The sequence below is a fragment of the Microchirus variegatus genome (genome assembly GCF_963457635.1).
Source record: "Microchirus variegatus genome assembly, chromosome: 5".
In the NCBI taxonomy this organism is placed as follows: domain Eukaryota; kingdom Metazoa; phylum Chordata; class Actinopteri; order Pleuronectiformes; family Soleidae; genus Microchirus; species Microchirus variegatus.
Genome location: NC_139806.1, coordinates 22,590,094 through 22,604,194, shown reverse-complemented (window position 1 = coordinate 22,604,194; position 14,101 = coordinate 22,590,094). Strand labels below are relative to the sequence as shown.

The 14,101-nt window shown below is 40.1% G+C and overlaps 1 protein-coding gene across 1 annotated transcript; it reads left to right on the top strand.

Moving 5' to 3' along the window:
* Positions 1–2,485: 2,485 nt before the first annotated feature.
* arhgap31 (Rho GTPase activating protein 31) lies at positions 2,486–13,536 on the top strand. The gene is made up of 12 exons (XM_083889425.1): positions 2,486–2,600; positions 5,053–5,155; positions 5,591–5,735; positions 8,027–8,109; positions 8,244–8,351; positions 8,464–8,606; positions 8,712–8,916; positions 9,063–9,184; positions 9,683–9,739; positions 10,232–10,861; positions 10,957–11,087; positions 11,468–13,536. Exons 1-12 carry the CDS (start codon positions 2,501–2,503, stop codon positions 13,517–13,519), a joined length of 3,879 nt encoding a protein of 1,292 aa, XP_083745551.1. The 5' UTR covers positions 2,486–2,500; the 3' UTR covers positions 13,520–13,536.
* Positions 13,537–14,101: the final 565 nt, after the last annotated feature.

Genomic DNA, 14,101 nt, shown 5'->3' with positions numbered 1-14,101 from the left:
AGACTGAGGGTGGAAAAAAAAGACTGCAAAGACTTCAGGTGAACTGAAAACACTAGTTGACATATTCTTTTTCTTTACTTCCGTCTTTCTCCCCCCCCCTCCCTTTTTTTTTCTTCTTTCTTTGAAAATGTAAAATATAAAATTCAGCAACATTTATCACTGAACTTGTGATCCAAAATGCCTACAGCCTGGTGATTGTGCACATAAATATTATGTATAATTGCATTATTTTTAATTTCTGCCAAATGAAAATAGTTTCACCCTAAATTCTAAATTTCTACTTCCACTTCTTTCTTTCTTTAGATATTACTTTATGTATTTCTTTATATTAATTTAATTATATTATCTTAATTCATTTACTACCATTTTGCTAGGCTGCAACCATCATTTGTTTCCCTCTTTATTATTAATGAACACATCATGAGACCGTCCCTAGTGTAGAGTTATCTACTAGTTATTTCTACCCAGCAGTTCAGTTTGGTACATTACAGAACTGCTTGCATTTAAATTGTCAAAATTTATAAGAACACCCAAATAACTGATTTGTACTGTCCCACATTTTGGCCCCTTCTGTTGGGATACTTGGCAAACTGTCCCTATGATTGGTCGATAGATAATAATTGTTAAAGACGACAACGGTCAAAAACTATATGCTTTCCTCCTGTCCGTAGCACACCTGCCCAGTAATTACCTGCCGTTGGCTTTATAATTTTCCCTTTACCACAGCACGGAGCGCCACCGTTGCACTCTGGAATTACATGGGAAATAAAATAAACAGATACACATATGGATATGGCTCTAACAATAATAAATAATGAGTTCTGGGGAACAATGGGGCAAAACACAAACTACGCCAAAATGCTATGCATAAAGACTCGAGGTCATTTTTTTTTTTTTTTTAAAAACAACGTTTGATCCACAGCAGTGTTTCCTAAATTGCGTAACTTTTTGTGGAATTTATTGGCCACCCCACAGCGGAATTCATGATTCCAAACCTTTCCTTGACGAGCTTTTTCTTAAACTGCAGTTGATCAATATTTTTTTGCCAGCTGCGAAAGAAATCAACTGAGGTTAGCATTGTTTGCGTTATAAACTAGAATCTGCTGTTCAGGTTCTAGAAACTTAAAAACAAAAATTGCTGTTTGTTCCAAAACCATACCATCTTTGCAGAAGACACGTATATGCAGTTGATCATTTCTGCTTTTTGATGGCTACTTTTTTTTGCACTGCAATAAGTGGTGGTTTGACTTGTAAGCTAGATGTTAGTGATTACTTTGAAATATATGACCTCAGGGAAAGTTCAGCTGTAAAATGTCACACCACAATTTATGGAATTTTGGTTTTAGGATTATACCACCACTACCCCGGGGGTTATATTATCCGTCTCAGGTAGTGCACTCCATGTATGTGTAAGAAAGCAGCTCAGATACTTGGGAAACTAAATCAACTAATATAAATTCATTTATTGCAATTAAATATGCATCAGTTACAACTTTGTGTTTTGTTTTTTAACAAAGAAAAAATGACAAGCATAGCACTGAGTAACAAGAACCATGTGTCATCCATCTCCTCACCCTGACTCCCCCCCCGATTTCCCCCCATTTCCCATCTGTGCCCTTCAGGCCCTCACTTCAGTCACCTCCCACTTCCCTCTTCCTTCAGAACCCGTCTGTTTTTGTTTTTCGGTCCTGGGCTCTTTGCACAGGAAATTGTATACATTGGGAGCATTCAGGAAGGCAGAGAGCTGCTTTCCCGTTAGCTCTGAGTTTGGGCACATGAAAAAAAGTTATAGAAGAGGTCAGTAATTCCTAAATCAGGAGACACAGAAGTCAGCTGTTCTCCTCCCCTCACTTCACTTCCCTCCCCTTTAGACAGTCTCAACATTTAAAAAAAAATCTCTGCCACACCACTGCCACAAATCCATCTCTAAACATAGAATATTTGAATAATCTTAAAGGGAAATCAAGATGAAAAATTGTGAACTTATGTCCCTGTGGGAATTCACCTTTCTTGATACATGTATGTCTTTTCAACCACAGAAAAGCCAGTGAAAAGGGGAGACTATGTGGAATGAAGGGAAGGAGGAGGAGATAAAAAAAGGAGCGGAGAGAGGGAGACTGGCTGGGGGTGTAAAAACAACAGGAAACCCACTGATTCTAATGCTGTTTCTGCAAATCCTTTAGAGATAAAGCAGCGGAGTGCCACGTCCCGGCTGAGCAACAGTCGGACCATGTCTTTTCTCTCATCATCCCTTGAAATCATGACAATCTGAAGGACTTAAAGTTTAAAATGTGACGTCACTTCTGCTCTCAGCCTCCAACACTGTGGTTAGTCAGAATGTGAGCGGATGCAGAGTTTTGGGAGCTGAGTGCTGGGATTTCTATGTCGCTGCTTTTTGACCCAAAGCAATCTCAGTCTTTTTCTCGGGTTCATATGGCTCGATCGTTGTGCTTTCAAGGGGCTTCTTGTTTTAATCACCGGGACCACTAACTGGAGCCACATGAAGAATAAAGGGACTAAGCAGAAGCTCAAAAAGAAAGGAATTGAAAATGCGTTCGGCTGTGACTTGACAGAACATCTCCAGAATTCAGGGCAAGATGGTAAACTCTTTGTTTTAAGTTTCTTTGAAACTCTTTTATATACAGCTATCATCAAACACATTTTCTTTTACAGGATTTGATTCACATATGATATGGTTTATTATGTGAACCAGAGATAACTGTTATTGATCATGTCTTATATTATCATAAACATTATAAGTCTTAAAATGCACCTTTTGTTGTGAAAATCTGTTGAGAGACTGTTCCTTTTTATAAAAAAAAAAAAAAAATACAGACCCTTCAAATGTTACATAGGTGTGTTGCAAGTGTACATGTGTTTTATATTTAGGAAGCCACTCATTCACCCATTGGCTCTATTAAATGGTCATTTGTGTCTTTGGGTGTGGCGCTTACATTTTTGTGTCAATTTCCTACATAGGAAACTATAGTTCCTATGGCTACTTTTGTGTGGGACAAAAGACTGGGCGGTGCTGCCGCTTATAGATGAGAGCAAATAATGGGGCAAGAAGAAAAAGAGCAGACACAAACCAAACATCATAAAATATTTGGGGAGTTTGAAATGTTACTATTGCCTTTCCCTAAAATGTATTTTTCTGTCTCGAAGACAAATGCCTTTGTTCTTTTCATTATCTGTCCATTTTTTTGAGACCATGATCCATAAAAAAAGGAGAAAAAACCCCACTGAAGGCTCCCACGTGTAGAGGCTTATGAATAGCTTTTTTGAGGATAACTTTGAGGACGACCTGTTAGAGTGGGCACAGTAAGGCGGGGCATCTAAGCACAGGAAGTGAGGATGTAGGAGTCTTACCCTTAAGTTATTATGGACTAACTTTAAGCTCTTTATTTAAATTATTTTGATCTCTGAGCAGTATAGAACAGTGTTCCTGATGCCCTGTTGTTCTACAAAACTCCTTAATTAGCTTTGTGAAGAGAAAATAAGAGAAATGCCCTGTTTTACCATCATAACCTTCTTAAAACAAATCTGCTGTTAGGTCTCCATAGCACTGTACATCATTGAATTGATTTCTTTTATAACAAGTTCATGAAATTATAATAAAATATCTTAAAGATAAGTGAGAATGTGAGAAATTAGAAGTATGTTGCTGTACACTCTTAGAAATAAAAGTGCTAAGTAGAACCATACAAGGTTCTTCGGCTTGTCCTAATAGGAGAACCCTTTTTGGTTCCACCTAGAACCCTTAGTGTTACCAAGAACCCTTTTAAAACCCTTTATTCAGGAAAGGGGTTTTAAAGGGTTATCTGGATCAAAATGTTTCTTACTGGAACCATTAGTGTGACCAAGAACCCTCATAAGCAAATGGTTCCATGTAGAACCTCAGCCCTTGTGGAACCCTTATTTCTAAGAGTGTATGTTCAGTAAACCCGAGACCAAAATAGTTTGTGTTAGTTTAGTCACCTTTAGTTCTGAAGATGAACATTTTACAATAAATCTTTAAATATGCTTTTAAATCAACATGTGATAGGTTACTATGAACACATTTAGAAAGAAGAAAAAGTTTGTCTTAAAAAAGGTTAATTTAAGTATTTAATTGCATGTTGAACACTGCAATTGAACATATTTAAACTTTAAAGATGTGTTTACTTTCAAATGCTATCTTATATTTGTCCAACTGTATTTTGTAGTCACGCCAAGAGGCAGAAATCTTGCCCGAGTGCAGAAACCCAGAGTCTAACTAACTGAAGGCTCAGTGGTTGTTTATCCAACATTTGACCACAGGCATGTCACTGAAAGTCTAATTAAGTCAAATAGATCCATGTGTCAATGGAAGATTCTTGGTCAGAAATTATTGCAGTGGGAAACTGACCATTGCCTTAAATAGTCGTGTGAAGGATGCTCCAACATGCACATAAACATACCATAGAATAATCCTTTATTCATATCCTATGTCACTGAAAGCAATGCTCTTTCAGGAAACACATACATGAAACCTGAAAAACATAAAGTAAGCATTTGCCTTTTCCAAGTAAACTGATGTGCTATTAAGTGTCAGTATTAGACGAAGAGGTGTTTTTTGACTGGATCAGAGCATGTGATTTTAAAAAGCAACAGTTAAGTCTATGTGTGGCGAAACAAGGCTCTGCACAGAAGGTGGTGCAGTATGGCTCTGAGTGCTGTGTTGGTCAGTGCTAACTTTTCAAAAGCCATTTTCTATTAGAGGAAATGTCGTAAGTAATACCAGCTTACAAGGACTGGGTGTGTCAGCCTTCCTTTGAAACAAACAAACCATTTTTAACTTCCCGTCAAAGTCTACCTACAATCAGTGACCCTAAGGAATATAAAACAGCCGGAGTGGAACAAACCCATACCATGAAGTCGACTTATGGGTATTGTTACCTCTGAAACATGACTTCTAAGCATGTTTCCGTCCCCCTGTTTTTAAGATTTTAAGATATGTGCAGAGAAATAATGTGTTCAAGACACCCAGAAACCCATTTCTGCAACAAATAATGACTAACACATTTGTTAAAGTTCCTCAGGTCCTGAAGAAATGTGCAGAGTTTATTGAGAAGCATGGGGTTGTGGATGGGATCTACAGGCTGTCAGGGATCACCTCAAACATCCAGCGTCTCAGGTACTCAAACAACACAATTCAATTCTATATAAATGTTATACATCACATAGTACTTAGTCTGTGTATGTATATCACTGTTATATCCTGTTTAAAGCTGCTCCAGTTGTTAAAAGTCCAGTGTGTAACATTTGGGAAAGTTTATTGGCCATATTTGTACAAGTGCTTTGTTTTCATCGCCTAAAAACAATAATATGTTTATAGTCAAGGGCCTTGCTTTACTCGCTGGACCTTTGAATAACATTTTATGACATGCTAAGTCAAATAATATCTGACATTGTTTTCATATGAGTGGTGTGTCTATGTAATTCTGCACGTAACATAAGCAATGATGCCTTTTGTTTGCGTTATATTGTTGTCTTCGATAAGTGTCGAGTGTCAGGAACAGTTGTAAGGGTGTGTGTGTGTCTGTGTGTGTGTGTGTGTGTTTGCATGCAGGCAGGAATTCTGCTCTGAGGCATGCCCTGACCTTACAAAGGAAGTGTACCTCCAGGACATCCACTGTGTGGGTTCCTTATGTAAGCTGTACTTCAGGGAGCTTCCCAATCCCCTGCTCACATATGAGCTGTACAGCAAATTCACGGTGAGTATAAGTGAAATATCCTGGGCTTCATATTTATCTATTCCAAATTCATATAGTATAAATGGTATAGGCATTGGCGTTCATGAGTGTGACCTCAGCTAATGTCATGATTATAAACTGACTAAGAGTTTATGACATGTATTTACATTAGTGTTTTTTTTTGTGGGCCACCCTGTTGCCAGCGCATACTGATGAATAACGAATAATTGTTTGTTCTAAAGCACCATTGAACCAATGAGCTTGATTTAAAACAGGGTTGCCCAACCCTTTGTAATGTACTGTATTAAAGGGGGCATATTATGCAAAATCTACTTTTTAATCATTTAAATCCTTATATTAAGATCTCCGGAGGCCCTATCAGTCGGCAACGTTTGAAAAAAAGATGACTCATGTTTTTGTGGTCCTCCTCAGTCTAAGTACAGGAGAAGAAACACACCATGTTGACTTCCGCACTCATTGGGATGCCACAATGCGATAAATTCCTGGAATCCGCTTTGTCCGTAAAACACGCGATAGTGCTGGCGAGGGCAACGGTATCCGAAAACCGGAAGTCCGTAAAGTCTTCTATTCTTGGCTCCACAGTGCAGCACAGAGTTCTCCACAAACGTCCAGCCTCAGAGGATTTATCTGTCCAGTGGATACATGTTATATATGATGGCAATGTGCCTGCTAGAGCCTGCAAATGATCACTTTTCCAAATGCTAACTGCTCTCAGCTCCCAGTAGCCTCTGTGGCTGATGTCATTTCCTGTCCGTTAAGTTTTGTTTTAGGTTTTTTTCAGGTGGACCTAAAGAGATACTACTATACCGAGCGTTCTGAACAGGGCTGTTTTGGCAGGGTGATTGAACTGCTGTGGTGCTTCATCCTTATGGTATTTTGACCAAAGCATGTCACAGACATGTTCATTAGGACACTAGGAACTAGGTTAACTTGGATAAATAGGGAGGAGTGTTATTTAAATGCCACGGTGAGCGAGTGGCTGTGATTGGAGCGTGACTAATAGATTATGGTCAGCTGATTACAGTGTCCTGCATGAATTAGCTTCAGTATTTTATTTTTCCTAATCATTTTAAGGAGCATTTCTATCTCACAAAAAAGAACAGCAGAAACAGTGATATATATTATATATATGTAACTAGGTGCTTAATAACATGCATATAAGTAGCATACTAGCCCTTTAATAGTAAATATTACGCAATCAGGTATTAACACCGTATGTATAGAAAAAAGACATGAAAAATTTCATGTCGCAATAGAGTAATAGAGGTAGAATAAGTTGTTAATACATGCTTAATGATTACTAATAAAGGGCTTGTATGCTGCTTATATGTTAGTAACAATGTATATATGTATAATGCCCTAAAATCTATTGAAATTTTAACTGATGTACTGTGTGGCCAAAATTGGAGAGACACAATATTTATGTTGCCTCTTGTAAAAAAACTTCATTGCTAAATGGTTTTACATGCCAAAGGCACAGGAACTGTCAGACCTGGTGCATGATGTTTATGTACCTTACATATAGGCTAACATGACAGGACATTTCCATACCTTCACATGCTGCCTGTGCCTGAGAATACTAGTTCAGTGTTTTAGGAAAAAACATTTCCTCACATGATGCAGAGACAAACGTAACACTGGGAAACTGTTGCCCTATTGTCCAACTGTTTTTGTTTTGGAAAGAATGAACCCTGTGTGGAGTTTTGAGATGAGCCGCATGCTGGATGAAACTCATTTTCTGTTCTCATTTTCACATCTTTGTTGCAGTTTGGAGCCTTTTGGGATTAAATATGTCATTTTGAGGTTAATGTTTGTGCTTCTGCCATGAGACAAAATAGCACAAAGACTGCACGTGTTTATGACCTTACACATGACTAACAAATGCTGCTGTTCAGGCCTCAGTCACATTAGTCTGACTGCACGCACTCCTGCATGTCTGTTTACATTGGCTCAGCAGGGAAAGCTGGGTAGGAAGTAGAGGTGGAATCCTGCAGGAGCATCAATACGCGATTGTGTGAAGTGGTAGAAAAGCAGCTGTTGGGTGTTATGTTGTGTGAGGGTATGCTGGGTATGTTTGCAGATAAATGAAAGATCATTAGTAGAAAGAATCTCAAGAGAGCTACAGTGACCACCAGTGAGAATTCACTTCATATTTGGGGTTAAGTTGCTTTTGGAGGAAACATCAACCTCGGATAGAGACAGTTTTTTTTCAATCATCAAACTCCTTTTATTACTGTTACTGACATTAACTGTGGAATCTTTTGTGTGTTATGTGTCTGGTTGACCTGCAGGAAGCGGTCTTGGTCCAAGGGGATCATGAGAGACTTGTATATGTTCAGAAGATCATCAAAGAACTGCCAACTCCTCACTTCAGGTGGACTTTCATAATGGATGGTTGTTTGTCTCTATGTGGCCCTTTGATAACCCCGCCTTTTGCCCTATGTCAGCTGGGATTGTCACCAATGAATGAATTAACGTGATAATATGTGGTTTCGTCTGTGTCTTCAGGACTTTGGAGTACCTCACTAAGCACTTGGCACACCTCGCTACTTTAAGCACTCAGACAAACATGCATACACGTAACCTGGCTCTGGTGTGGGCGCCAAATCTGTTAAGGTGAGTTAATGAGGAAATGTTCTAACTGAAGCTCAAATGAGTTCCATAGCTGTTTTTGGTGTGCAAAAATAAGATTTCACTGTAAATGACCCACCATCTCTTATTTTCTTAGATCCAAAAACATTGAGGTTTCATCCGGTAATGGAGACATGGCGTTCCAGGAGGTGCGGATACAACAGTCAGTGGTTGAGTTTATTCTAAACCATACAGATCAACTCTTCAGCAATGGTCCAGCACAACTCAAACCCAAAGAAGGTATGACATAATGCCATAATTGGGAGATTTTCTGATTAAACACTGGATAAATTCATGATTAATATTACTTTATAACCACATTGTTTTTGAAAAACACCTTCAAAGGCCCAAGTTTGATGTGTGGGGAGAAGTATGCCACGCTCCCAATCAGCGGTCAGTGTGGGCCAATGAAACTGATGAGCCTGGAAGAAGCCCAGGCTCGCTCCTTAAGTCCAAACCATCCTGTGCACAAAGAACGTCAGAGAGAAAACAGTCTTCCTGACACCAGCACTGCCACGCTCTATCACACCGTCATAGACGTAGACAGCAAGTACGACAGGTTTCCATTCAGTCTATTGAATATACTTTACAATCAAAATGCTTGAGTGTTGATGCACTTGTTTATTTATTTGTATGTTTCTGTGAGAACATGCTGTGGGAGAGCACGTGGCTCAATAATCTCTCTTTGTCTCACAGGAGAAAGTTTTCTGGGAAATCAAAGAAATGGAAGTCCATCTTCAACCTGGGAAGATCTGTGGACTCAAAGGGAAAACTGAGCCGCAATGGTAGCGTGTTCATACGAGCACAGGGGATAATAGGTGAGGTAACAACAATCAGCCATATACACGTTCTTTGGAAAGATTAGTCGTACCATTATATAGAGCGTTATAGTTCACACAAATGGGGAAACAAAGTCAATGTTTTTTATTATTTAATTACTATAAAGGACATACTTTCCCATGTGATAGTGCCGTCACAGCCGTATCTCTCAAGAACAAGCATCTGTAAACATGGCAACTTGCGACTTAATGACTCAGGATCAATGTGGGACCCAAGGTTGTGTTATTTGAGAACCACTGTATATATTTTTTATATTTTTAGTGGTTGCGCTCCTTGAATTTTGTTCCAACGGAATTCAATCAAGTTTCAATGTAAAAAGGAAAAATCAGGATTTGGTAAAACCATTTCCATATACATGTTTTTATGTATTTTCTAAGGTTTTCACATATGATACTTTCCAAAGCTTGAAGTGATTCTGTCCAATTCCCTGAAAGTAGAATATCATTATTAGACAGTTTTTTTTCTCTCCTCCACAGAAAAAGCAGCTCTACGTCCATCCAGGAGCATGGAGTCCTTGTGTTCTTTACCAACAGGTGAGGCTAAAACCTTAAAGAGTAAAGTAGCTTTAAAGAGTAATGTTTGTCTTCCGCTCATTGTAAAATTATATTGTTATATCTCTTAAATTGACTTGATACTGCCCAGCAAAAAAAAGTCACATACATACCTGTAGGAGGAGTCTTATGATCTGGGGTTGCTTCAGTTGGTCAGGTCTATTTTCAGTATTGGTGTGCCCAAATTATGTCAGCTGACCACTTAAATATACTGAATGACTCTGGTTTTGGGGCTATACCAAGGTGACAAAGCCAGGATTCCATTGTCTATGGCTGTGGTTCAGAGAGAATCAGACATAAATTTGACACCTGGCTTGGCCACCAGAGTCCAGACCTTATCTCCATTGAGAAATATATGAGATGTTCTGGAGAAGATACACAAGTCCAATTCCATCATAAAAAAAATGTGTGTGACATTTTTTGGTATGGGCGGTGTATTTTTTTCCTCCATAACACGTTATTTTTACCATACAGATGATGAAAGAGCAGGAAGCAACAGTACAGGTGGAGGCAGCATTTTTCCAGACGTAAAGTCCAGAACACTGGGATCAGACTATGACCTGGACGAACATGACCAAAACTGGGAGTTTAAAGGGAACAAATCTGCCGGGGCAACAGGTGGATGGGGCTCCAGCATGAACCAAAAGGCTACACCAAGTGCTTCTGCGTCTCCTCAAAAAACACTGCCAGAGCAGCTGAAGGTGTTCAAAGGCGACGACCTCAGTGGCTACAAACCCACCTCTCCAAAAAACAGGAGAATGCTGTACTCGGGCTCTTCCCAAAACAGCTCATCTCGACCTTCCTTCCCAGGGAGCTTCTTCCCACTGGAATCCTCGCCGCGGCATCAGCGGCGAGCCGTCAACATATCTGAGCCTTTTGCTGTGTCTGTACCCCTGCGTGTGTCAGCTGTTATCAGCTCCAACAGCACACCATGCAGGGGGCATGTCAAGGACAAAGCAGCTACTTTAAAACCCTGCAAAGAAGCGTCCGAGCAAAGCATCAACAGTGGAAAGAGCAACACTTTCCCTCAAATGGAACCAAAGAAGCAGGAAGGAACAGAGAAGAAAAACACAGAGGAGCTGACCTGTAGAGTTCCACCAGAGGGTGACTACATTTCCCTTTATTCATATTCAAATGGCTTGTTCATATCAAATGTTTGTGATAATGTGTAATGTTTAGAAACTATATTTTCCCCTCAGGTATAAGCAAAGACTCTGTGTCAAAAGGGCAAGTGGGGATGAGTAGTTCTGCACTGGAAGCATCGTCTTGTGCAAATGTGAGAGAACGCAAGGGGGCAGCGCCATCTCCTGGGAAAGAATTGCACAAACTGGTAAATAATTTTCTCATTATTGGTGCCACTGGAGCAAAAATAGGTTTGTCAGAGTAAAAAGGTAATGAATTGCTTCAAATGCAGAAAGACCACACTGTCCAAGTCACAATAAGTCAAAATAAGGGGATTCACAGGTGAAAATAGTATGACTATATACATAATGTTATAGTTTTTTTCTCTGAATCCCAATTGTTCAAGTTTGAATCAGGTAAACGTTGTACTTTTTGAATTGTAATTTACAAATTGTAGGACTTGTTTATGACTAATTTATAAAGTTAATTAAGAGTGAATATTATTCATCAGATATTATTGTATTTTTATCTTAAACCAAACTGTGACATAATTGTGCTTGTATTTAATCCTGTCGTTTCCTTTCACAGGACAAAGCATGTTCCACTGAGAAAGAGCTGTGGTCCGAGCTGAAGATAACCGAGCCTGAAATCGACCTACTGGATGAGAAACCCGTTCTCAGCTCCAGGAGCTCGAGTGAGGGCACTAAGTTAACGATGGATGTTAAGTCAAAATGGAGCCGCAGCTCTCCGTCTCTGACGTTGCTGTGTCGGGAGCAGACCTCAAATACCTCTCTGAGTGACCATGTATTTGCCACTGGATCAAAGTCTGCAAAGAAACAGCCCTCAGAGTCCGACATCATATTTTCTCTCCACAAAAACGTTGACGTATTTGTTGGTGTAGACATAAAACTTAAAAATGCCCGCTCTGCTAACATGGCAGAGGAGGCGGCGAAGAAACGCCTTCATGGAGCAGCACCCTCAGCATCAGACAAAGAGGAACCAGCTTACGTTAAAAAGAGCCAAATCATTTTACAGGAAACATGTTTGGACAGGGATTTGGCTCCTTTGTCTAAAACTGATGCTGAAGCAGGCTTCACAAGAACAGATGATGCAGATCAGACACAGAAATGTGAGATTCCTCATGAGGACAAAAAACCCTTCTTTGATGGAGCAAAGAGGAGTGTGATACCTGAGTTGGAGCTTGCCCAGAGGCTTTCAGTGTGTTTGGAGGAGAGACCTAACACCTTGGATTTGCCAAACCTTGATGATGATGAAGGAGAAAACTTGGAGGAGCTGGACTTGGTGGAGCCCTGGGATGATCTTAGTTCCACCCAGCAGTGGGTAACCAGTCCCCTTCATTCGCCTGACATTGAGGAGCTGTTTAACCAGCTGTCACCCTTCAGCTCCCACGAGGAAACTTCAAACTCAGACGAGGCAAAGATTTCACCTCCATGTGATAATAACAAACAACCTGCCATTAAGAACAGTGAACGCATGTCTGGAAGCATTCCACAAACATCCAGTTGCAAACCAGAAACTAAATGTATGTATTTGCCATTGGTGCCTACACGAGTCAATGTGAACAGCAGCAACACTACACAGCCACACACAGGAAAGTGCAGTGCAACAAAACAGAAGAATACAGCATCATCACATAGGTTTCACAGACAGACGTCTTACGAGGCAGCTACTCCAGAGAAAAGAGAGGAAAATAGTATTAATAAACACAGACCTTATTCACTTAATTTAGATCTGGGTTATAGGTGCATCAGAGACATTTCTAATCAGCAAAATCGTAGCTCATCCGAGTTTTCATCAAGTCAGAAAGCACTGATAGCCTCATCCGTGTCTGTAAACAATGGGCTGCCCTCAGACTTGGAGATGTTTCTGAGCGATCGGCAGGCGCCTTTACGTCGAAATTCAGCCCCAGTCAGTGTGTCATCAGTGCGGACGCCATTTATGATTAAAACATGCCAGGCAAAAGCTGTGCCTGTCATCCCTCCCAAGGTGCAGTACAGTCAGATACCTCACTCCAGACACGAGAACGATTACGAAGCGTTGAAGGAACAAGAAAAGGAATATCCCAAAATGAGCGCAGAGAAAAGCAGCTCTGCACCTCCTCAGACGATGTCCGATCTAAAGGAGGAGTTGGAAAACAAAGAGCCTGTGCCCAAACACCAAAAACATGCAAGTGCTGAGAAATCTGCGGAGGCTGTGAAGACCACATCTACTCCAGAGCTGCCAGTCATAACGAGGAGACATGCTCCCAGTGTGGAGGTGTTTGTGGATTGTCCCAGACCTAACAGAGGGAACCTTTTACAAAGACCTTCCTTCAGGAACAGGCAGAGACCTCAGAGTCTCATCCTGCTCAGCCCTCCTTTTCCCATCATGGACTACCCACCAGCAGGAGATGATGGCAAGCTCCTCTCATCTATGAAGGGCTTGAATGACTCTTCGGCAGTGAATGTCTTTTCTAAAGAGATGGCAGATAATTTAAGGATGGCGGAGGGGATCACGCTTCAAAACAAAATGACTATTCCTAAAAGTGGACAGAGGCTGGAAACGTCAACCAGCTGCTTCTACCAGCCACAGAGGCGCTCCATGATATTTGACAGCAGGAGCCACAGGCAGATTGAGTGACTGGAGGTGCAGTCAGTGATAATGAGACTGTGTGTGTGTAGATACAGTATATAATTATTATTCAGTCATGAAGTGGCATGAAGTTGTTATGATAACCTGTTGTAAAATCACAGGGTCCCTGGGGGATTAAGTCATGAAGTATGTGAGAAGGATTTTGTTTTATGTAAGGAAGCGTCAAATTGACTAATGGCTTTTTTTACCCTAATTTTTATTAATCTGCTCTATTAATTGTTTGGTCTGTAAAATATTAGTAAACAGGATTGATCGACAAATAGCTTCAGCACTACTGAAAATCCAAATGCACATGTTTTTAAAAGTGGCACACATTTTTGTGTCATTCTTTTGTTAAGTGTGTGTGTGTGGCAGTGTTGAAATATAGAACATCTCTGCCATTAAAACCTCGAAATACTAAAAAACATAGACGTCGGGATGAATGAGAGCTAGAGATGGTTGGTTTTACACTTGCTTAATAACTACTTTTCCAACATTTTCCACAGAAGAATTACTGCCTAAATTTATATTTAATTTCTAGGAAGGTTGAGCATCAAAACCTTGTTTTTGATCTTGGAAATAACATTGACC

Bases quoted from the DNA above. Each gene is read 5' to 3' on its own strand.
- arhgap31 (XM_083889425.1), top strand. From the start codon at position 2,501: ATGAAGAATAAAGGGACTAAGCAGAAGCTCAAAAAGAAAGGAATTGAA. The intron at 8,110-8,243 runs GTGGACTTTCAT...CTGTGTCTTCAG, and splicing joins CTGCCAACTCCTCACTTCAG to GACTTTGGAGTACCTCACTA. The intron at 8,352-8,463 runs GTGAGTTAATGA...TTATTTTCTTAG, and splicing joins TGGGCGCCAAATCTGTTAAG to ATCCAAAAACATTGAGGTTT.